The 25,418-nt window shown below is 44.9% G+C and overlaps 1 protein-coding gene across 1 annotated transcript; it reads right to left on the bottom strand.

The window, feature by feature from the left end:
- Positions 1-934: 934 nt before the first annotated feature.
- TECPR1 (tectonin beta-propeller repeat containing 1) lies at positions 935-24,514 on the bottom strand. Its single transcript, XM_015820773.1, has 24 exons — positions 24,284-24,514; positions 23,120-23,302; positions 21,706-21,828; positions 20,059-20,184; positions 18,698-18,872; positions 18,504-18,604; positions 18,134-18,235; positions 17,600-17,745; positions 16,659-17,134; positions 15,678-15,823; positions 14,629-14,784; positions 13,291-13,440; positions 11,911-12,068; positions 11,115-11,242; positions 10,375-10,477; positions 10,083-10,179; positions 8,915-8,994; positions 7,668-7,724; positions 6,385-6,559; positions 5,514-5,649; positions 3,656-3,748; positions 3,022-3,128; positions 2,475-2,594; positions 935-1,228 (listed from the first exon to the last, which is right to left on the bottom strand). The coding sequence occupies exons 1-24, from the start codon at positions 24,512-24,514 to the stop codon at positions 1,043-1,045; spliced, it is 3,555 nt and encodes a 1,184-aa protein (XP_015676259.1). The 3' UTR covers positions 935-1,042.
- Positions 24,515-25,418: the final 904 nt, after the last annotated feature.

The following is a 25,418-nucleotide window of genomic DNA, read 5'->3' as shown; positions in this document are numbered from 1 at the left end:
AAGAAAGAAAGAAAAAGAAAGAAAAGGAAGAGAGAAAAGAAAGAAAGAAAAAGAAAGAAAGGGAGAAAGAAAAAGAAAGAAAGAGAAAAAGAAAGAAACCAGACATCTTTGAGTTGCTGAGATGGAAAACTGCTCTAAATCAACAGGCAAAAGGGAGCCACTGACCATTTTCACAGCTGTTTTTAACCCAGGGGTTGCCAGCTGCCAACCTTGGCTTTCAATCCCTAGCTTCTTCTGTGCCAATTCTCATTATTGGGTGATGAATGTACAACTCCTGGGGCATTTGAAGAAAAAATAAAATATAGAAGTGCTTGCTATAGAATTCACTAACTGGCTCAGTTTAGTCATGTCCACCCTGCCAGGGAGGCTGGCTTACCGTAGATCAGGACCTGCCTGTGCAACAACATCTAACAAAGCCGGGATCGGGGTCAAATATACTCCAGGTGGGGGCTTATAATAGAAAGGGTTCATTGACCCTCTTCGCCTACATATTGGGTCATGTACTGGCCAACATAAACCAAGGCTTAGTTGATGGGAATGAATCCAGGGCCTACCGGAGAACATCAATTTGCACCAGGCCTAAGAAATACCACAATAAATTAAGGGGTTAAAACAACAACATAAACAGAATTCACACACACACACACACAGTTCTCCCACTGAGGTGATGGGACATGCAGTCTCTCCATTCAACGGTCTCCAAGTTTGATCTTCTCCATCTTGTATCTTCTCCACTGGGGGTGAATCCAGCTCCCAGAATGCTCATCGAGAACTGGGGAATTCTAGGAGATGATCACAATCAGGCACCTGGGAGACACCCCCCCCCAGGTTGGAGCATCATTTCGACGAGGACTGGGTTGACTTCGGCTGCTCTCGCCAAAGGGAAGCAAGATGAAAAGGGTTGGTAGATCGCATGCTTGGAGTTGACTTGGTCTCTTTGCCCGCTCGGAGCGAGTGTTCGAAAACCAGTCTACTCTTCGGTGTAGCTTCCATGATCTAGGACACACGGAATGAGCCGGAGGTGGAAACTTGAAGAGACCGGTCAACATTGGACAGCGTTTCTGTCCAAGCCTTGGACACCATCTACAAAAACGGTTGTTTGTGACTGGTGGCTTCCATGAACCTCTAAGCTACTAAGGTCAGGAGGAGAGCTGCTTGGGTCATCCCGAGCTGCCATCTTGATGCTTTCGGTTGCGTTTCCTCGTATGGTGACGTGTTCCCATCCTCCCTGCAAAATCAGGAGCGAGAGGGAATAGCTTAGAAAAGAGGTGTTGGAAAAATCACTGGATCTCACTCTTTGGGGATGAAGGGGTGGGAGCAAAGCATTGTGGGTATTTAAACCAGGGCAGGAGAAGTCCTTCGTTTTAAAGATTCTTCAGCCCTTGAGAACAACAGATCAATTGGGCAGAGCTGAAGAAGCTTCTTGGAGGAGAAGCGAAACATCTTCAGAGAAAAACAAGAAAGTCCAGTTGCCTCGTGAAAAAGCACCTTTGGGACAACAGATAGATTGCTTTATAAATGCAGGCAACTAGAGTGTCCCGGGCTCTCTGGACCTGACACAAAGTGGTCCAACTACACAACAGAGCTACGTCAGCTTCTGTTTCAAATGTCAGAAGGGCTCACTCCTTACAAGTTGGACCCTGGGACAATCAGAAAGGCCAAAAGGAAATAAAAAGGCCAAAACATCTCCTCACCAACTAATCAACACCCATAGGAGCAGAGATTAAAACCAAGACGAACACTAGACCCAACAATCTATAAGTCAATAATACTCCAATCGAGGATCCACCAACGCAGACAAACAAACTAACATTAATCAAGGAACTACCAAGGACACTCCCACCAACACAAAACAGGGCAAGCCACTTGTATATCTATATCTATATCTATATCTATATCTATATCTATATCTATATCTATATCTATATCTATATCTATATCTATCTATATATCTCTGTCTGTCTGTCTGTCTGTCTGTCTGTCTGTCTGTCTGTCTGTCTGTCTGTCTATCTATCTATCTATCTATCTATCTATCTATCTATCTATCTATCTATCTATCTATCTATCTATCTATCTATCTATCTATCTATCTACAGAGCAAACCCAATTCTAGTACTGATGATGTTACCTAGTTGGGTAATGAAATGTCCACCAGAAAATTACTATGCTCAAAGAGCACCAAGGACCCCACAAGTTCTCCTCCTCCTCCTCCTCCTCCTCCTCCTCCTCCTCCTCCTCCTCCACCTCCTCCTCTCCTCCCCCCTCCACAAACCCAACTCCGTTCTAACCCTGATGTTATCACCTAGCTGTGTCATGAAACGTCTGCACAAAAACCACCAAGCTCAGAGAGAACCAAGGAGCCCACAGTGGGAACCTGACTTTTCAGAAGCCTTCAACCCATGACCTGCAATCTTCTGCTTATAGACCTCTCTGGATCATGGAGAGAGCCAACAGTTGGTGTTTCTGATGCTCACCCCAATGCCGTAGTCCCAAGAGACCCCCTTTGGTTCCAGAGGCTGGACTCCGGTCCGGTGGCAGACAGTTCCACAGCTCAGACTGTGACTCCCTTGGACTTTGTCAGCTATCACCCAGATCTAAAAAAACAAAGATACAACCGGAGAGACATTACAGCCCACCTTCCATTCACATGTAATGCCCACGTCAAAGATGGACAACCTTTGGGAGGCCAGGTGGGAAATTTTTGAATCGGGAAAAGATGGCTGAGGTGCTCTCACAAAATGGCAGTCTGGAGGGGTATTTTTCTACTCATAAAATATCTCCCATGGCAGTAGATCTACTGATCACAAGGTGCCCATTTCCTAGAAGTTCCTCCAGGCTCTAGAGAACGGGAAAAACTTATTGGATGGGAAGCGAACTGTCTTCAAGACAAAAAACGAAAATATTTTCTCTGGGATTATTAGGCCCAATTCTGTTGAAGCCCACTCATCTTAAAATGGCCGAGGTGGAGAAACACTTGGCTTTTAGGTGCTTCAAAGAGATCCCTTTCTGTTAGGGCCCCACCTGATCCAAGGGTCCAACGGAAACTTTGCGGACGTTGTTCGAAATGTGTTCCCAACTAGATCCTTGAGGGTAACTTGGTGTGATTCCAGCACGAAACCACAAATTACCTATAAAAGACAAAAAGGAGTGGACAATATAATGTCTGTGTGTGTGTGTATATATATATATGTGTGTGTATGCATTCCAACTCTGATGACATTGGTAGTCTGGCCGACGAAAGCTCAGTAACTCTTTTACTTACAAGCTTGTTTATATTCAACGGTCTGGTTTATTTTTATCCTGGTGTTCGTTTTTCTATATTTTTATTGATATGTGTATACCCAGGATTCGCATTTTTAATGTTGTTAAGGACAATATGTGTATGTATATATAGTATATGTGTGTGTGTATATATATATAGTATGTGTGTGTGTATATATATTGTTAACAATTGTGAATTAATGGTTAACAATTACATTGCTAAACACAAGCAATTATGGATTGTTCAGTGATTTTCTGAGGTAATTTACACTTCCTTTCCAATGGAGCAATTACACAACTGACCAGCAACTCCAAGAAACCAGGATTATTTTGTTTTTCAAAACCACCATTAAAAAAATAAAAACCACCCAGGAACACCGGATTCTCTCCTCACCATTTTTATCCACGGCCAGCACAGCCGTTCGTCCCACGGAGACTTGCTTTAATTTCTGCTTCAGAGGTGAAGGGACGTGGTACCAGCATTCGCCTGGATATTCCCAGAAAACCAGCAAGGGGTGAAAGAAACAAGAATAATCTCCTGATTTGTTATGGATTTGAAATTTATTGAATTAAGGCAGGCCCTGAAATACAAACTTGAGTTTTGTTTAGGTGTGGCAGATTTTTGCCCCTTGCAGGATTCTTGGATTACATTCAACGATCACCACGTTGTGTGTGAGGCCAACATTTTCGATTTTGTTGGCTGGGATTAATGGGCAAAGGCTGAAAAATCCTCATTTTGGCTTTTTCACCCTTTGTGCAGGGAGAAAAACAAAAACAAAAGTCACCCTCTCCCCTCTTTTAATTGGTGGGAAACTTAAAAGCGTTTACTTTTTGTTCCTTGAAAAAATATTAACAACACAACTTCTAACCTAATTGTGACTGGTTCAAAACACAGCAGGAACTCTGGGTTGAGTCAGTTCGGTGTTGTGGTTAAGAGGCTGGATTAAAAAAAAACCAGGAGATGGTGAGTTTTAAGCCTACTGTCAATCTCCAGCTCGGAGTATCCAGTTAAAAGTTCAGGATTATTTTCATTTCTGAAAAGCTTTGTTTATTGAATACATGGCTTGGTAAAAGTGAGGTAAAACTAACTCTAAAATCCCAAGGCATCAGACCAAAGCATATGACTTTCCCAGCCAGCCCTCCCAGATGTCCACGTAACTCATGTAAACAAGTTCTCTTTGTAGTAGTAGTAGAAATAATAATAATAATAATAATAACAACAACAACAACAACAACAACAACAATAATAATAATAATAGTTGGAAAGGACCTTGGGGGTCATCTAGTCCAACCCCCTGCTCAGGCAGGAGACCCTATATCATTTCAGGCAAACGGCTGTCCAATCTCTTCTTCAAAACCTCCAGTGTTAGAGCATTTACAACTTCTGGAGGCAGGTTGTTCCACTGGTTAATTGTTCTATCTGTCAGGAAGTTTCTCCTTAATTCCAGGTTGCTTCTCTCCCTGATTATTCCATCCCTTGCTTCTTGTCCTGCCTTCAATGCTTTGGAGAATAGATTGACTTCTTTATGTCAACCCTTTAGATATTGGAAGACTGCTATCATGTCCCCCCTCGTCCTTCTCTTCATTAGACTAGACATATCCAATTCCAGCAACCGTTCCTTATATGTTTTAGCCTCCAGTCCCCCGATCATCTTTGTTGCTCTTCTCTGCACTCTTTTCTAGAGCCTCAGCATCTTTTTTACATCGTGGTGACCAAAACTGGATGCAGTATTCCAAGTATGGCCTTACCAAGGCCTTGTAAAGTGGTATTAACACTTCACGTGATCTTGATTCTCTCCCTCTGTTAATGCAGCCTAGGATTCCGTTGGCTTTTTTGGCAGCTGCAGCACACGGCTGGCTCATATTTAAGGGATCATCCACTAGGACTCTGAGATCCCTCTCACAGTTACTAACACTGAGCAAGGTTACGAGACCCGTCTGCTATCTTCTTCACACCTGCTAGAACGTCCTTCAAAGGGTTCCATACTGCCAACTCACAGCAAGCTTCCGTAGAACTGGAGACGTTTCGTTTCTCTAACTAACCCATTTGAAAGCGACTCCAGCCCCCACCCCGTTACTCTAATGGCAAGATGAAAACAGAGAGGCAGGTCGCTGCCAAATTTTCACTCTTGACACGTACCTTAGGTACGAAAACTGGCTGGGTGACTTTGGGGCTGGCTGAGCATCAGAGGTGCAGGAAAATCAGAGTTGGCGACTGCTCTAACTTCACTCTTGACTGACTAAAAACTCACCTTCTGGTTTTTTGGAAGAGACTGAACCGCGACAGAATGCCGATCCATCTTGGGCAACAGCCCAGACTTGGTGGAACATTCCTATGGAGACTGATACAAAGGGTTGGTCTGTTCCCACGTGCAGCCAGGAGGTGCCCTAATGGGGGAGAAAGCGCGGGTGAAAAAAACCTTGCTGAGTCTTGGACCACCTTCAAGAGATGAACGTCCTTCTCCATCCCTTCCCGGTCCTTCGTTGGGTCGTGCAAGCTGTGGCCAGGTAGATCTCCAAAAAGTTAAGCAGGAGCAGTCTTCCAGTCCAACGTACCAATAATCCTTGATTTATGAACAGTTTGTTTAGTGGCCCTTTGAAGTTACAATGGCACCGAAAACAGTGACTTATGACTGCTTTTCATACTTACGACCGTTGCAGCATCACATGATCAAAATTCAGAGGCTTAGCAACTGGCATGTACTTGTGACAGTTTGCAGTACCCCAGGGTGATCCCCTTTTGTGATCTTCTGACAAGCAAAGTCAATGGGGAAGCCAGATTCACTTAACAACCAGGTTACTCATTTAACAGCTACAGCGATTAACTTAACAGCTGTGGCAAAAAGGTCGTAAAATGGGGCAAAACTCCCTTGGCAAATGTTTCACTTAGCAACATAAATTTTGGGCTCCATTGGGGCCGTACGCTGAGGACTGCCTGTACTGCCAAGAAAACACAGAGGCGACCCAACGTCGTTCAGACGCAAACTGAGCTTCCTCAAATACGGTCACAGAAAATAATTTCCGGGTTGTTGAGGAAGGATCCTTGGGAGGTTAAAACGACTGGCTTGTAGTAACACCTCCGTTCAGCCAGGAATCAATATCAAAGAGGGGGGAAAGTTTTACCGCTGGGTTTTGGGGTGTGACCTGCAGCCGGCAGAGCACGTCTCCCTTGTCGCTGATGCCCCAGAGAGGAACAAACTCTTCCTTGGAGCCAGGAGGCTGTGACATGATAGAAACATCTCGCAAAGCGATCGGAGGCCCTTCCAGCCAGGGCCCACTTGTGACGATTTTACACTTCCTGGGAAGAAAAGAGAAGGAGAGGATGGGAGGCAGACTGCCAGCACTGATTGTGTTACCTAGTTGGGTCATGAAAGGTCTGCAAGAAAACCAACAAGCTCAGAGAGCACCCAGGACCCCACAGTCATTGTCGTCGTCCTCCTCCTCCTCTCTCCTTCAATCCCCACTCCCTTTTGGCACTGATGATGTTACCTAGTTGGGTCATGAAACGTCTGCAAGAAAGCCACCAAGCTCAGAGAGCACCAAGGACCCTACAGTCCTCCTCCTCCTCCTCCTCCTCCTCCTCCTCCTCCTCCTCTCTTCTTCAACCCCCACTCTCTTTTGGCACTGATGATGCTACCTAGTTGGGTCATGAAACATCTGCAAGAAAACAACCACTCATAGGGCACCAAGGACCCTACAGTCCTCCTCCTCCTCCTCCTCCTCCTCCTCTCCTTCAACCCCCACTCCCTTCTAGCACTGATGCTGTTACCTAGTTGGGTCACGAAACGTCTGCAAGGAAACCACCAAGCCCAGAGAACCCCAAGGACCCCCACAGGTCAATCCTGAGCCACAAATGTTCTCTTCTATCGAAACTTAAGGAATGGCCTTAAGCCAATCACACGCTGGCTGAGCCATTAATTGGCTTCTTTGAGAAAAACATTCCACGCGGACTCTCCTAAATAGCCCTTGGTGAATGAAAGAACAAACGGATTATGAGGTAGGGCTTACTGTCCCTTGCCATTTATTCAGCCAGCCCTGATCCAAACAAAACACAACTCTGTGCAAAGTGTAAACCAGTTCAACCAATGCTTTAATCGCTTTAGTTTTAGGTTCTTCTCTCCTGACGTGGGGCTCGACGAGCTGAAAATACTGGGATTTTCTGTCCAACTGGAGGGCTAAAAGTGCCCAGCTAGGAAAAGCTGGTCTGGAGGTCTATCTATTTATCTTTTATCAGATGCCAAACCGACATCCTTTATCGGCCAAAGCAAACGTTGTCTTTGGAATGGCATCGGATGTTTTAAAGAAACAACCAAGAGTAGAAACAAGGAGTTTACTGCAAACAAAAAAAAAGGGGGGGAGGGGATAACCTGCTTTAAACGGACTTTAGGGCTTGGCAAAAGGTTTACCTGGCCCAGCGTCTCCGGCGCACGAAGTCCTTCATTGTTTTGTAGCCGTGATAAGACCTGTTGGGAACAGAGAATAACAGAATAACAGAATTGGAAGGGACCTTGGAGGTCTTCTAGTCCAACCCTCTGATCAAGCAGGAGACCCTACACTATTTCAAACGAGTGGTTGTCCAATCTCTTCTTAAGAGCCTCCAGTGATGGAGCGCCTACAATTTCTGGAGGCAGGTTGTTCCACTGATTAATTGTTCTCACTGTCGAGAAATTTCTCCTTAGTTCCAGGTTGCTTCTCTCCTTGATTAGTTTCCATCCGTTGCTTAATAATAATAATAATAATAATAATAATAATAATAATAATAATAATAGTAAAGTTGGAAGGGACCTTGGAGGTCCTCTAGTCCAACCCCCTGCTCAGGCAGGAAACCCTATACCATCTGGGACAAATGGCTGTCCAGTCTCTTCTTAAAAACTTCCAGGGTTGGAGCATTCACCGCTTCTGGAGGCAGGTTGTTCCACTGGTTAATTGTTCTAACTGTCAGGAAGTTTCTCCTTAGTTCCAGGTTGCTTCTCTCCTTGATCAGTTTCCACCCGTTGCTTCTTGTCCTGCCTTCGGGTGCTTTGGAGAATAGCTTGACTCCCTCTTCTTTGGGGCAGCCCCTCCAATATTGGAGCACTGCTATCATGTCTCTGCTAGTCTTTTTTCCCCCCCACCAGATTAGAAAACCCAGTTCCTGCAACCGTTCTTCATGTTTTAGCCTCCAGCCCCCTAATCATCATTGTTGCACTCTTTCTAGAGTCTGTATTGACGATGCAGCTTTTTAAACGGCTTGGGGGGGGAGGGAAAAAACCCAAACCCCCCCCTGATTTTTTCATTTTTTCCCCAGGCCTTCCCATCTTTAGTTGCTTCCAAATGTTTCTTTTCAAAACTGCAATACTTTCCTTCCCCCAAATTGTTATTCCACGTGTTTCCTCATCAGCTAAGGCCTTCCATCCAAAGTGGGGTCAACCACTTCCATGATCTAACCCAGGGGTAGGCAACCTTGGCTCTTTTATGACTTGTGGACTTTAACTCCCAGAATTCCTGAGCCAGCCATGCTGAAGGGAAAGGGAGAGTTTTCCAAGCTGAGCCATGCTGGCTCAGGAATTCTGGGAGTTGAAGTCAACATCATGAAAGAGCCAAGGTTGCCTACCCCTGATTCTAACCCAATTATATGTGGGGAAGGATGGGAGAGAAGACAAGAGATCCTTACGCGGGAAAATCGCCTGCGTATTGCCAACCTTCTCGGTCAGTCCCGCCCGAAACGCTGAAATCGATAGCCCAGTCAGACACCTGCGTTGCAGAGAGAAAAGCAAAATAACAACACTTGATTCCCTTGCCTCCTGTACAGGAGTTGCCTGAACTGGAAAAAAAAAATCTCTCTTTAATCATTTTTCACTGGTTATATGGAGATGCTCCATCATCCAGGTCGTGATTGTCCCAAATATGCTTTTCTAAAAAGACAACTGGAGTTTCTTGCTTTTTTTTCTCCCTTGAAAACATTTCACTTCTCATCCAAGAAGCTTGGATGAACTTGAAGAAGCTTGGATGAACTTGAAGAAGCTTGGATGAACTTGAAGAAGCTTGGATGAACTTGAAGAAGCTTGTTGTATGAGAAGCGAAACATTTTCAAGGAAAAACATCAAGTTGCCTTTTGGAAAAACACCTTTGGGACTTCCAGCTGTTACTTTGTGTTCTGTCCTCAGGTGCTCTAGGGAATAAGTTGACCCCCCCCTCCTCTCTATGACAGCCCCTCAAGTACTGGAAGACTGCTATCATGTCGCCCCTAGACCTTCTCTTTGTTAGACTAGACCAGGAGTCTGCAATCTTGAAGACTGGTGGACTTCAAAACCCAGAAGTATAGAGAGAACAGAGTTTGAGTTTAAAGCAAGAAAGGAGTCCCCTTAGAATATGGGTTCTGATATTCTCCACATACCCCATTCCCTTCTAGCACTGATGGTGTTACCTAGTTGGGTCATGAAGCGTCTGCAAGGAAACCACTAAGCTCAGGGAGCACCAAGGACCCCACAGTTATTGTCGTCGTCCTCCTCCTCCTCCTCCTCTCCACACACCCCACTCCCTTCTACCACTGATGGTGTTACCTAGTTGGGTCATGAAACATCTGCAAGGAAACCACTAAGGTCAGAGAGCACCAAGGACCCCACAGTTATTGTCCTCCTCCTCCTCCTCCTCCTCCTCCTCCTCCTCCTCTCCACACACCCAACTCCCTTCTAGCACTGATGGTGTTACCTAGTCGAGTCATGAAGCATCTGCAAGGAAACCACCAAGCTCAGAGAGCACCAAGGACCCCCACAGGTCAATCCTGAGCTACAAATATTCTCCTTTATCGGTACCAAGGGCCAGAGAGCAATTCCACTTACCCAACTCCACTGGGGCGATGGAGGCTTGGTGTTCGCTTTGGTACACTCGCGTAAGCCAGACACATCGCTCCACATATACCGGTCGGTGGGCAGGCCTCTGTGAAGGCAAACAGGCACAAGACTCAGCACATCTGCATTGTGGGTCAAGCATGTTTGCAAGAAAAAAATGCAAATTGAGAGATGTTCATTTGTTTTTTGGGAGGGGGGCAGACATGAAAATGACCCGGTAGCATAATTCCTGCTGCAACAGACTGGCAAAAAATGTAGTTTTTAACCTGTCTACTTTTCCTACCTGTTAGTGTAGCCCGTGACAGGATTCCACCGCTGGTTTTCATAAATATGGACGCTCTTCACGTCGGTCTGGGTGTGAATGTTCTCAGTGCTGCCTGCCAGCCCTATATAAGCCAAGGCACGAACATTATTCCTTTGTTTCGTTTTCCTTTCTTGTTTTTTGTTTGTTTTTTTAAATTAGGATTTAATGATCTTCTTTCCTCTAAAAAATCAAGCTATAACGCTGTGAATTACAGCAGATGTGTGGGATGGTTGAAATACAGCATTATTTAATTAACCCAGGATATTAGTCAACCACATACAGGTAGCCCTCAACCTACGGACACAATCGAGGCGAGAATTTACGTTGCTAAGTGAGAAATTTGTTAAGTGGCTTTTGTCCCATTTTATGACTTTCCTCGCTGCATTTGTTAAGTGAATCACAACTAGTGATAGAATGGAATAGAATAGAATAGAATAAAACTAGAAGAGATCTTGGAGGTCATCTAGTCCAACCCCCTGCTCAGGCAGGAAACCCTATACCATTTCAGACAAATGGCTGTCCAGTCTCTTCTTAAAAACTTCCAGTGTTGGAGCATTCACCACTTCTAGAGGCAGGTTGTTCCACTGGTTAATTGTTCTCACTGTCAGGAAATTTCTCCTTAGTTCTAGGTTGCTTCTCTCCTTGGTTAGTTTCCATCCGCTGTTTCTCCCTCCTCGTGTTCAGCTGAAGAAGGATTGCCTGGAAGAGGCATTTCTTACCCGTCAAAAAACTTCCTCCGTATCCACCAGTGTAAATCCAAGCGGTGTGGTCATAACTTACTCCCCACACGATGCCGTCACTGTTACATTCAATCAGGCGCAGATGTCCTCCGACTTGGCGCCAAAACCTACAAGGAGAAGACACTCTGCTCAGATTGCCTCAGGATCCGTCCGTAATAAAACAAAGGATTTAATGCGCTCTACATTTATAAGAGAACCTAAAGTGAAGCTAGACAGAATAGTAGCGTTGGAAGGGACCTTGGAGGTCTTCTAGTCCAACCCCCTGCTCAGGCAGGAAACCCTATATCATTTCAGACAAATGGTTGCCCAGTCTCTTCTTAAAAACCTCCAGTGTTGGAGCATTCACAACTTCTGGAGGCAGGTTGTTCCACTGGTTAATTGTTCTCCCTGTCAAGAAGTTTCTCCTTAATTCTAGGTTGCTTCTCTCCTGGATTAGATTCCATCCGTTGCTTCTTGTCCTGCCTTCAGGGGCTTTGGAGAATAGTTTGACTCGGTCTTCTTTGTGGCAGCCCCTGAGATATTGGACCACTGCTATCATGTCATCCCTGGTCCTTCTCTTTGTTAAACTAGAGATACCCAATTCGCGCAATCTCTCCTGTTTTCCGGGACTGAAAAAGCTTTTAGGAAAAGCCCCCCTTTAATGGTTCACTCATTTCAATCCCTTTCCCTTGGTTGATCTCCATCCCTTCAAACTGTGCTAGAGTTCTCCAAAAGAGAGAGATTATTCTTGGTTCCAAAGACATTTAGCAAGGGAGGTTGAGGTCAGATTGCTCACATTTGATCACAAGGCATCGGGTGTGCTAAAGCCTCCAAGTCAGGGCTGGGCTCACTCACAAAGATGTCGCCTTTGCAGGTCAGCGACCAGATGGCTTCATGAGAAGGGGGGCCCTGGAGCTGCCGGCCCTCACAACAAGACATGTTCAGCAGTGCCAGCTGGGAGACACAAAGGAATTGGGAAAGAGATAGACATGGTTCAAACACTTCCTCTCTTTAGAAGAGACTATCTGAAGCTCAGGACTGAATTGTGGGGTCCTTGGTGCTTTCTGAGCTCGGTGGCTTTCTTGCAGACATTTCATGACCCAACTAGGGAACATCATCAGTGCTAGAAGGGGTCTGCTCAGTACTACAAGTGTCTATGTTGGTGGGAACGTTCTTGGTGATTCCTTGATTAGGCTGTTGTTTACTATAAGCTTCTTTGTCTGAGTCGGTGATTCCTTGATTGGGGTATTGTTTACTTCTCGATTGCTGATCTAGTGTTAATCCTGGTGTTAATTCGGCTCCTCTGGATGTTGATTACTGGGCAGGAGGTGTTTTGGTCTGTCTGTTTCTTTTTTGGCTTTGCGATTGTCTCTTTTGAACTTTATTACCTCAGTGTTATACATGGGAGTTATTATTAATTAGATTTATATCACACCTTTACGTTGGGCAATTTAATATAGTATTTATGTGTATGTGTATAGTTAGTCTGTCTCTCTTTTCTATCTATCTCTCTATCTCTCTATCTACAGTATCTACAGTATCTACAGTATCTATCTATCTATCTATCTATCTATCTATCTATCTATCTATCTATCTATCTATCTATCTATCTATCTATCTATCTATCTATCTATCTATCTATCTATCTATCTATCTATTGTTTATCTCTGTGTGCCTGTTGATGGCTAATCTGCCTGAGTATCAAGAGCAAATCTACTCCCTTTTTGCACTGATGATGTTCCCTAGTTTGGTAATGAAATGTCTGCAAGAAATCAACCAAGCTCAGAGAGCACCAAGGACCCCATACTTCCTATCTTTTTGGAAGAGCAAGCCAGTCCCATCAACTTTCCATCCTTCTACTGGATGGCTGTGGGTCCAGGGCCCACCCATGGTTTGCTCACCACCTTGAGAACTGTATTCCCAAAATGGCTGGAGGATGGTCCCATTTCAAGAAAGCTTTTAGCTCTTTCTAAAGCATAGTCTGATATAAACAACCCATCACCTTGACTCTACACCTTGAGCTAAGCCACCAACTATGGTTTACCAAGAGCAGGGCTGGGCTCAGCCAACAAATTAAGTCCAAAAAACCAACAAATTGCATCATTATTTTGGAGCAATATGTCAACCCTGCTACAATTAAGTTCTTGACCAGCTTGGAAGTCATCTATAAACATACCCAATGACGCATTTCTTGTTCGGTGCTTGCCGCTAGGCGGATGGGCCACCGTTGTTTAGTCTTCTCCGGTGTGTAGAGAGCAAAAGAATGTTTGGCCTCATTCAGAATCTCAACTAGGATAGTCACTTCATTGAGGAACATGTGGATGTACTGGGGAACACAGAGGAAATGTCAAATCAGATCTTCAGCTTAAAGAGTGCAGTTAAAAAAAAATGAAACTTGGGAGCCCCCGGGCAACAATTTAACTATATTCTATACTTCACTATATTCTTTCCTCCCCCAAATATTACGATTGGTTTTGACCATCCAAAGCTTTGGTGATTCGTGACCCAACATGCTGGAGATCTGAAATTTTGGTGTCTTGTCTTAGCAGCAGTTGACAATGCAAATAATCTTTAACACCAGCCATCTATTTTTCACAGGCTTTTGGACTAGAAAACCAATGGCAACTGATTGAGTGAACAGAGAGATGTTTTGATTGAAAGAAGGGGCGATGGAGAAACTTAGTTTAAAGGTAAAAAATTTCACGGCTTATTGGGATTGTCTTCCTCTAGTAGCTAAGTAGAATTTGGCTTGGTTCAAACTTGGATGGAAGATTATCCAAGCTGTAGGCTAGAGCGAGAAATTAAGAAAGATATCCCAGAAAATGTGGGGAGAAAGCACTGTTCCTACTGTTGCCATAGGAACCACGTGGATGTGTTCCTGAGTTCAGTTTGGTACCCAATAATGTCGAGGAATAATGCAGAGGGGCTAATTATTAATATATGTTACATTTTGCACACTGCAAGGTTTTTTTCCTGCTTGGTACTATTGCTCTCCAGTGGACACCTTTTGAATTCCCATTTCAGAAGTTTTGGTCAAGGGCCACTGGCTATTTGAGAATTTTTAACTTGCCATTTACCGTAATCCCATCGCTTCGGGATCTTCGCCATTCAATTCCTACTTCATTTTTCAGGACAGAAATTGGAGACTTTACTGCTACGATGATAAAAATGTTCTGCTCCTACGGCAGATCCCATCTGACAACTTTGCAGATCCCGGGATCACGTGATCACCCTCTGCAACCTCCCCAGCCAGATTCCAAACAAGCAAAGTCAAGGGAAGAAGCTTAACGGGGATGCGGCCCCCTTAACAAAGACAGCGATTCGTTTAAGAACAACGGCAAAACAGCTGGCAAAATAGGCAAGGGTCATGGGTTGACTCCCTTAATGGCTGCGTCGCTTAGAAGTTCTGCTTGCTCCCAGCTGGGGTCGTAAGGCAGGGACTCCCTGTATTTTTGGGTCAAATCAGGGTCAAGAACCGGGTGCAAATTCAACCTGGCTGCTCAGAGGCGCCTACCTTCTTTTCCTCGTTGTGTGTGTAGTAGATAAAGAGAATGCTGTCCCGGGTCCCGTCGTTGGCAGTGAACTGTTCCAGGGCCACCTGCACGTCAACCCAACGGTAGGGCTTCCAGCTTCTCCACCACTGCAAAGTTCCGGTTTTGACCCAGACGGACTGCAAGAGGCAAAGTCCAAAAGCAACATGGCCCTCTCCTTTACATTTATTGATATTTACAGAACTTATCGTACACACAGTTCTATCCTACACACCTTCCTCCTATTTTCTCCACCACAACACCTCTGTGAAGAAGATCGGGCTGAAAGAGAGAGGTGATGGACTTAAAATCACCCAGCTGGCTTTCATGACTAAGGCAGAACTAGAATTCACAGTCTCCTGGTGATTGGCTCAAAGTAACTCAGCCAGTTTTCAGGCCTAAGGTGGAACTAGAACTCACAGTCTCCTGGTGATTGGCTCAAAGTAACTCAGCCAGTTTTCAGGCCTAAGGTGGAACTAGAACTCACAATCTCCTGGTGATGGGCCCGAAGTCACCCAGCTGGCTTTCATGCCTAAGGTGGAACTAGAATTCACAGTCTCCTGGTGATTGGCTCAAAGTAACTCAGCCAGTTTTCATACCTAAGGTGGAACTAGAACTCACAGTCTCCTGATGATTGGCTCAAAGTAACTCAGCCAGTTTTCATGCCTAAGGTGGAACTAGAGCTCACAATCTCCTAGTGATTGGCCCGAAGTCACTCAGCTGGCTTTCATACTTAAGGCGGGACTAGAACTCACAGTCTCCTGATGATTGGCTCAAAGTCACCCAGACAGTTTTCATACCTAAGGTGAGACTAGAATTCACTGTCTCCTGGTGATGGGCCCAAAATCACCCAGCTGGCTTTCATGCCTAAAGTGGGACTAGAATTCTAATCTCCCGCTTGGTGCTTCAACCACTAGGCCAAACCGTCTCTCTCTTATAAAGCTCTCCTTTGAAGACTTTTTTGATTCCAAAGTTTGGACAGCGAATCCCAATAAAACCCCTGCTTCCCCCTCTCCCCCTTTCTCCACTTTACTTGTTCCACCGCCTGTTCGTAATGTCTGAAGTTGTCCAACTCTCGATGAGTCCTTTCCGACAGCTGTCGGAAGATCTGCTTCCTCCACTGGGCAGCATGACTGGGGCTGATGGAGAGGGTCAAGGATTGAGCGCAGGAGTTCAAAGCTACAACGGGGGTCAAAAAAAGAGGAGAGAATTCCCAAATCAAGCATTTCCTTTGACCCTTTCCTTAAAAACAGTTTTGAAAGAGCTGTTGGCATTTCTAGACCTGCTCCATGCCAAACAACTCTTGAGTGGCAGGTGGCAATAAGGATCAAAAAACAACAGTGCAAGAAAAAAAAAGTTCTCAACTTGTGGCATTTAGTGACTGTTTGAATTTATGACGGTCCTGAAAAAAAATCAATTTACGACTGGAAAAGAATCGATTTACAACTGGTTCTCACACTTAACATTCAAATTACACTAAGATTCAAAGACTGGGCAATAAGGATTAAAGATTCAGATCAAGCCCCCCAAAACATAGTTCCTGTCTTGAAACCATTTGTTTAGTGACTCCTGAAAACAAATTGATTTACGACTGGTCCTCACACTTAAGTTAAAATTACACTACGATTCAAAGACTGGGCAATAAGGATTAAAAAAAACAAGCTGAAAAAAACATAGACCTTAACTTACAACTATTTATTTAGTGACCGTTTGAATTTACGACGGTCCTGAAAAAGAATTGATTTACGACTGGTTCTCGCACTAAACGTTAAAATTACAGTACGATTAAAAGACTGGGCAATAAGGATTAAAAACAACAGACCAAGCCAAAAAAAACCCCATAGTCTTTGACTTACAACCACTTGTTTAGTGACTGTTCAAAGTTATGTGCTCCTGAAAAAAGCGATTTACGAGTGGTCCTCGTACTTACGTTAAAATTACATCAAGAGAAAAGGCTGATTTTTTTTAAAAAATAAAATAAAATAAAATTGAAAGGTCTGGAGCTGCCCCCCACCTGACTGCAGCGTGAACCATTTGAGGGCGCTTTGTGCGTCCACAAGGCAGCCTCTGCTGGAGACCCAGGTCCACAGGGGAAGGTCATCGGTCACAAAGTGGTTCTCGATCCCAGCTGGTGAGAAGGAAGACAAGCTGGAGGTCTCAGCCAACAGGCCGGCTGCTGCTTTGGACGGCCTGCTGGCTTCTTTTAAGTCGATGTTGGTCCACTGAAGCTTGGGCGGAGGCGAGTCCAGACTGGGGAGGGGTTTATCTGGGGCACCTCGGTGGTCTCCATCGGACCCAGCTGTAGCTTCCTCCAGAGCATTGGCTAGCGGGTCCATATCCAGCTCCGGGACCGGATGGGGACTGTTAGTGGCATCAGGACCAGGTCCAGCATCATCCGGAAGGGATTCTGACTCAGTCTGGGAGTCTCCATCGCTTTGAAAAATGGAGGGGCTTTGCTCTTTGATGTCCTCCGTAAAGAAGCAGCCAGCGCTGGAGACCCAAGAGAGAAAAGCAGATCTTAACTCTGAATTATCCACGTTTATGATGCGTTGAAGATTAGATTAGATCACCTTTATTGTCATTTTTTCCCCCTGTGGGCACAACGGCACACCTTAAAAAATGAAATTTAGTGGCTTGCTCTCCAGTGTACACATACGCAACACACCTTTAAAACATACTATATACGACATATGTATAGACCAGGGGTAGGCAACCTTGGCTCTTTTATGACTCGTGGACTTCAACTCCCAGAATTCCTGAGCCAGCATGGCTCAGCTTGGAAACCTCTCCCTTTCCCCTCAGCATGGCTGGCTCAGGAATTCTGGGAGTTGAAGTCCACGAGTCATAAGAGAGCCAAGGTGGCCTACCCCTAGTATAGACCTATGCCCTTGCATAGAATAACATAAATATTAATCACTGTCCATCTTGAATACATAACAGAAGGATAACTATTACCTCAGGAGGCTGGTGGAGCTGCCGGTTTGAGATCGGTCGCTCTCTCGGTTGCAGGCAATTGCTTTCCACATCTTCCCACTCAGCTCACTTGGGGTGACGCCCTGGCGGAAGTAAATCGCTCGGTCCTCGCAGCTGATCCCCCAAACCTACGTGGGAAGATGGGAAGGGGAGGGAACGAGAAAAGAGGGGAAGGGGAGGGAAGGGAAAGGAAGACAGGAAGGGAAGATGGGAGGGGGAGGGGGCAGGAGGGAAGGGAAAACGGGAAGAGGAGAGGAGGGAAGGGAAAGGAAAATGGGAAGGGGAGGGGAGGGGAGGAAGAGAAGAACGGGTAAAATCACAACTGTCCACTTGAAGGACCTGGGATGTCCCAACCATGACATCCTTTGGCCTCATCCTGGAGGGCGCTGGTGGTTAGAATGCAGTATTAGTCGTAAGTCACTGTTTTCAGCATCCACGTAACTTCAACTGGTTGTTAAATGAGTGTTCGTAAGTTGAGGATTTACCTGTCATCTCTCCTGTTCCTAAGAGACTCACCTGGTCATTTAAGCCCACGTCCACCATCTGCATTTCACCAATCATCTCAATCCAGCTGGTGCCACAAGGATTGTAGGAGTTCACGCCCCGCCGGAACCACACCTAGATGAGAAAAATCCTCACGTCAGGGGTGGAGGTTGGGGGTTTCTCTCCCCCACCCCAAAATGAGCACCTTAAAATCCCGACACTGGATAATGGGATGAGGAGCAGCAACAGTCTACTCCCCGGTGGCTTGGGATGAGACAGAACGGATCCCTTTTATTCAGATAAAAACTTCTCACTGAATATCCTTGGATCAGTCTTTTAAAATTCCCCTACACTCAACAGGACTAGCAACTTAGCCAGCCTTTGCAGCTCCAAAGCCACTTACTTTTCTGTCTTTCGTGACAGCCCAGACCACGTTCACCCCAACAGACACATGCGAAATCCCATTGTCGGCAACCGGTGGGTCCACAAGGGTCCAAGAGGTTCCTGGCCAAACGAGAAAAGAGGCAGAAAATCGGTAGAAGGACGACACAACTCCACAGCAGAGAAGCAACTTCCTTGGGACGCAAAGGGTCCTACCTTGGAGGTTGTTTCGGTCGATCCCTTCTCTCACGATCGCCTGTCCTTCCCAGCAGGTGGCCCAGAGGAGATCGTAGGGTCCACAGCTGATCTGTATGGCTTCGCCCGGAGCGGGTATTAAGGTCCAGGAAGATCCTTCAGGATTGTGATGTGTGACGTCATTCCGGTACCAGATCTACGAAGACAAGGCCATGGTTCAGGCACAATTTCTCAGAAGGAAGCAAACATTTATGCACACGGGGTTGAGGTGACTTCTTCTCTTCCACCAGGGATGAACGTCTGCTGGCCTTCTGGATACCATCGCCTTAAATTTCCAAACACGGAGGGGACACTGTATCATGGAATCAAATCTGAAAACAAACTCAGGAAGTGAAGTGAAGCCAAGAGGGACACTCAACTTGTTTAGTCACCAAGCAACACAACAAACTGAAAATAAATCTCGGGTGGGCCCAGGGGAACACTTCCATGAAGCCAGAACATTTTCAAACACTGGGAAATGTTGGGGAAAAAACGGAATATGAAGGAAGGTAAATAGAGCGAGAAGATGGAGAAGGTCAAGCAGAGTGGCCTGGTCTAATCAGAAGCTCTTAAGTTAGGAGATGAACGTAGAGTGGAGGGAAATGTTGAAGGAGTCAAGCTTCTGGTGATCTCATGGACACTTGGGGACAAGACAATGCTTTGCCGATGTTGTCGTCGTCCTCTTCCTATTCCTCTTTTAATTTCCCAGTTTACAAGTCTATAGCTAAAGTTTCTTAGCTATATCCCCTCAAGTATTAACCAGATGCAATAGCATTGCAGGAGATTATTATATTTTGAGGACTTTAGTGAGTTGCCAAGGTTGGACACCTCTGGTCTAAAGGTTATAAGAGTTGGCTGGGGAATTCTGGGAGCTGAAGTCCAGAAGTCTTCAAGTTGTCAAGGTTGGACACTCCTGGTCTAAAGGTACAAGAGCTGGCTGGGGAATTCTGGGAGCTGAAGTTCACAAGTCTTAAAGTTACCAAGGTTGGACATCCTTGATCTAAAGGTACAAGAGCTGGCTGGGGAATTCTGGGAGTTGAAGTCCATAAGTCTTAAAGTTATCAAGGTTGGACATCCCTGATCTACAGGTAATAAGAGCTATACAAGAGCTGGCTAGGGAATTCTGGGAGTTGAAGTCCACAAGTCTTAAAATTACCAAGGTTGGACATTCCTGATCTAAAGGTACAAGAGCTGGTTGGGGAATTCTGAAGTCCACAAGTCTTAAAGTCACCAAGATTGGACACCCCTGGTCTAAACTGATCAGCGGATGGATCGGCCCTCTTTGGCTCTGCGTCAAAGGGACAAGACATAATTAAGAAGGGCTGGGGATGGGAGGACATTACTTTGCCTTGCAGAGTGACGGCCCAGACTGAGAGTCGACCCAGAGGTTCATCGGTGATCTCCCAGCCTCCCACGGAGATGTCATTAAACGGATCTGGCAACTGCTTCGGATCTTGATGGGGTGGAATCTATCTCAAAAAAAAAAAAAAGGAAAGGAGAAAGGCTGGGAGTTACGGATTGCTACTTCGGAAGGCCAGGTGAGCACATTCAGATTGTCCTTGCTGAACTCCAGGTGATGGGGCATCCTCTCCTTGGGGAACCCCATGGCACCTTCTAGAACGAGAAACAGCAGAGCCCTGCAAGAAAATCCATTGGAAAAAACAAAACAACAACAGAGGGTTTCTAATTCTTATTGAAAACCACAAGATCCATTCCAGAGGTATTGTGGAAAGATTACAAATATCCTTTAAAAAAAAAATCTAGGGAGGGGACAATCCTCACCTTGACTTGCCCTTCATCCCCACCCAGAACCATAGTAGAATGGAGGGGCCTTAGGAATAAAATGTCAAAGAATATAAAACCTAAAAGAAATGTCAAATAGAAAACAAAAGATCATAAAATGCAGGCAGTCCTCAACCCATGTCTGTAATTCAGCCCAAAACATCCCTCGCTGAAACAGTTATTTTGCCCCGTTTTACGACTTTTCTTGCCACCGTCATTAATTGAATCACACGTTTGTTAAGTGAATCTGGCTTCCTCATTGACTTTGCTTGTCAGACGGTCGCAAAAGGGAAGGCTGCAACGGTCATAAGTGCATGCCGGTTGCCAAGTTTCTGAATTTTGACCCTGTGACCCCGGGGATGCTGCAAGGGTCACAAGGGTGAAAAACGGTCCCAAGTCACCTTTTTCAATGCCACCGTAATTTTGTATGGTCACTAAACGAATGGTTGCAAGCTGAGGACTACCTCTGGAAGTCAGAAGGAAAAAGGAGAAGGAAAAAGGAGAAATAAAAGTGAAATAAAATAATGCTGTTGAAAGAGACCCAAGAAACTACAGCTACCTGAAGAAAGCAGAAGTGCTTGGCTACGCTCAACCAACCCTGGACATACTAGACAATTCCAGAAAAAAAAGATGAAAGAGAAAGAGAAATAAAGAGAGAGAGAGAGAGAAAGAGAGAAAGAGAAAAAAGAGAGAGAGAGAGAGAAAGAGACAGAAAGAGAGAGGAGAGAGAAAGATAGAAAAAGAGAAAGAGAGAGAGAGAAATAAGAGAGAGAGAAAGAAAGAAAGAGAGAGAAAGAAAAAGAGAAAGAGAGAGAAAGAGAAAGAGAGAGAGAGAAAGAGAAAGAAAGAGAGACAGAAAGAGAGGAGAGAGAGAAAGATAGAAAAAGAGAAAGAGAAAGAGAGAAATAAAAAAAGAAAAAGAGAGAGAAAGAGAGAAAGAAAAAGAGAAAGAGAGAGAAAGAAAAAGAGAGAGAGAGAGAAAGAGACAGAAAGAGAGAGGAGAGAAAGATAGAAAAAGAGAGAGAGAGAGAAAGAAAAAGAGAAAGAGAGAAAGAAAAAGAGAGAGAAAGAGAAAAAGAGAAAGAGACAGAACGAGAAAGATAAAAAAAGAGAAAGAGAAATAAAAAAAGAAAGAGAGAGAAAGAGAGAGAGAGAGAGAGAGAGAAAGAGAGAGAGAGAAAAAGAGAAAGAGAGAAAGCAGCACACACCTTTGCCCAGGTGTCCCGTGCTTTGTACCTTCTGTACCGAGTCCACCTTCTTCGTCTGACACAGGAATTCCAGCGCTTGTCTTTGGTGTACGTGGCAGGGAAATCGATGGCGTAGGTCCACCCCTGCGAAGGAACAAAGTGACCGAGGTAGAACATGATGAGCCGGTGAGGATCAAAGCCGCAATGAACGCAAAGTCTCAGTAAAGCCTCAAGTGTTATTCACTTTAGTAATATCATTTTAGCCTTGTGATGGAAAAAGGGAGGACCAGTTGAGAATCCCTCCGAGATCTATTCCAGAAATCTGTCAGTGGTCATATCATGATGATCATCATCAGCGTTGTAGACAAGGACTTCCTTTCCTTCCCCCAAGGATTTGAAAAACTGAACCAGACAAGAGTTCAGTTGTGTTTCTTCTCCCAAAGCTAAGAAATCTTGGTATACAACTGGACTTCTGGGGTTAAAAAACGGCAACTTGAAGACAGATCCTCAAAAAAACCCAGAGCTAATGGGAAAGGAAGAGCCAGCGAGTAGCCCGACTCTTTATAATTCCTCTCCGGACAAGGAGAGAACATGAGATTGCCCACAACTGCTCCAGACAGTTGCTCCTTGCCAGGAGACCACAAGATAGGAGCTTCCAGCAATTTTAGAGCTCCTTGATCAAACCATGGTCAGAGAAAAAGAAAAGAAACTGGCTGATGTCTTAAAAGGGACATACAAACAACAAATTCAGACAATAACTTGGGTCATTTTTTTTTATATATATTGGATTTACAAAATAGGCTTGTGAAAGCTTTGTGAGAAGGGACAGGGCATTTCCCCAGAAACTTAATTTCATAATTATTTAGTACAGGGAACCGAGAAAAAGAACTGCATTTTCTCAGCAATTCACACTATCAGTCAGATGAGCACAAAAAATAAAATAAAAATAGGGTTTTTCCAGCTATTCTTTATTAGTACAGGTAGGTCTTGACTTGCAACCACAACGGAGCTCAACATTTCTGCTACTAAGCAAGACAGTTGCTAAGTGAGTTTTGCCCCATTTTACGACCTTTCTGGACTTTGCTTGTTAGAAGGTTGCAAAAGGGGAATCCGTGACCCCCCTGGTCATAAATACGAGTCTGTTGCCAAGCGTCTCAATTTTGATCACCTGACCAGGGGGACGGCGTGCAACGGTCGCAAGTGTGGGAAAAAATGGTCCTAAGTCTCTCTTTTTTCAGTGCCGTTGTAACTTCGGTCACTAAACGAATCGTTGTAAGTGGAGGACCGAGAAACGAAAGGGAAATTGCATTTTCCTAGCCATTTACATTATCAGGGGCATTTAGACCCTGATCTAATTTTTTTCAGGCCCACAATCCCCTTTCATACAGCTTCCCCCTCCCTCCCCGAGAAGGCAGATCCCATGTGGTTCACCTACCCCTTTCTCTGTGGCTTCCCCTCCAAAATTTTCATCCACGTACCAGTCAGATTCCCACTCCCAGTGAGGCGACGGCAGGGCAAAGCTTTCCAGCTGCAGATGCTTCAGCCCACTGATGTCGCTCCATGGCCAGCGGTCACTGGGCAGCAGGCTGTCACAAAAGCCGACCACCGGGTTCCAGCGCTGCCAGGAAGGGGGGGGGGGAGGCAGGCAAAGGAAGAAACAGTCACACATCCCAAAGGACCTCATCCTTTCCCGCCTCCCCCCCACATCCCAGATATACTCAGCCCACGGTTCCCAGGCTGGAGGTGATGGGCTAGCTAGGCCATCAAAGGTTTTTAGAGGGATAAAAGGGACCTAGGACTCATGGTCTGGAAGGTTTTGATGTGTGTTTGAGCAAGGCAATGGGACTTACCTTCTGAGAGCTGTATGCAAGGAAATCTCATTTTAATGCAGGCTGATTAGTGTACATTTAAAGTGACAATAAAAGTATTGTTCTATTCTATATTCTATTCTGTTCTACATTTTATTCTGTTTTATATTCTATTCTATATTCTATTCCCTCTTCTCCATTCCATTCCATTCCATATTTTCTATTTTTTATTTTCTGTTCTCTCTATTTTCTATTCTATTCTATTTATTCTATATTCTATTTTATTCTGTTCTACATTGTATTCTGTTTTATATTCTATTCTATATTCTCTCTTCTATTCTCTCTTCTCTTCTCTTCTACATTCCATTCCATATATTCTATTTTTTATTTTCTGTTCTCTCTATTCTCTATTCTATTCTATTCTATTCTATTTATTCTATATTCTATTTTATTCTGTTCTACATTCTATTCTGTTTTATATTCTATTATTTATTCTATATTCTATTCTATATTCTATTTTCTATTTTCTCTTCTCTTCTCTTCTCTATTCCATATTTTCTATTTTCTATTCTCTCTATTCTCTTTCTATTCTATTCTATTCTATTCTATTCTATTCTATTCTATTCTATTCTAAGCTGTCAACCAGTGGAACAGGCTGCCACTTGAAGTGGAAATTCTCCTTAACAGAGATCCTCAGCCAGAGGCTCAAACACCCTTTCGCAGATTCTGCACTGAGTGCAAAGGGTTGTGCTGGATGACCCCTTCCGGGACAACTCTCCGCTCGCTTGTACCTGATTCTCATAGGTTTCCTCTTTGAACCGGATGGGGACGTCACTAGCGTGTACGTAAACGTAGACTCGGTGATCGCAGGCGAGTCCCCAGCAGCACTGCTTGATGGCCGAAACCCGCTTCAATTCCAGCTCCCCGTCTTTGCACAGCTCCCAGTACTGGCCGGTGGTGGATAAGGTGTACACTCTCCCAAAAATATCCACAGCCCACAGGAGAGATTGGGAGCCGCTCATGGCTGGAAAACACAAGGGGCAGAGGTGGGGTAAGGGGTTTACTCTTTAATTGCACGACACACGGAAAGTCATAAGTCATAAGTCAACACACAAGTCATCAAAGGGCCACGTTTGAAGGCCCCTGCTCCACCATGTCTTAAATAATCCTAATTTCTTCTCTGTCAAAACATTGCTTTGGTTTCTTTATCGCCTTGGCAACCCTCTCTCTATCCGGGAGTTCCGGACAGCGCGCCAGGATTAGATTTTATTTTTTTTAATCGCATTTACAGGAAAGCCAGCTCCGTGCCCAGCCCCCCCCTTTCAATCCCACTGGATTTGCTCCAGAGTAAAGGCTCAGCTGGCTCCTTTCCAATGCAAGCCAGTCAAAGGGGTTTGAGGGTTCAGATAGTGGGGTGGGGGGTGGAGGAGGGAAGGCTCCAGGAGAAGCCCCCCCCATATTACTTTAATTTATTTGATTTAACGGTTTCTGCGGCTGCCCATCTCACTACTATGATCAGAGGAGGGGGGGGAGTTAAAAGGGAAGGTGGTGGGAGGGGGGGTGCAAACCTGCGCCGGGGGGGGTATCTAGGGGAGGAAAATAATAAAGGCGGAATAAACATGAAATAAACACAATCTTTAAGGTCACCCCCTGTCCCGAGCCTTGAACACACCTTCCGAACCCGAGGCAGCCTTGGGAAAATAAATTAAAAGGGCAACGTGCGAATTACAGTTGTAATTGCAATCGGATTAGCCATTGCAAAGACCCTGATCGTATTTTTTAATGTAATTTAATTTAATTTAATTTAATTGTTCGATTTCTGCAGCCGCCTATCTGAGACCGAGGAGCTCTGGGAGGGGGGCTTCCAAACGATCGCTCCGGAAAAAAGGACGGGCTGCACCGGCTCCCTCCTCCTCCTCCTCCTCC

This window comes from Protobothrops mucrosquamatus, unplaced genomic scaffold (genome assembly GCF_001527695.2).
Source record: "Protobothrops mucrosquamatus isolate PMUCROS unplaced genomic scaffold, P.Mucros_1.0 scaffold1179, whole genome shotgun sequence".
NCBI lineage: Eukaryota > Metazoa > Chordata > Lepidosauria > Squamata > Viperidae > Protobothrops > Protobothrops mucrosquamatus.
This window is presented reverse-complemented; position numbering and strand designations above follow the sequence as displayed.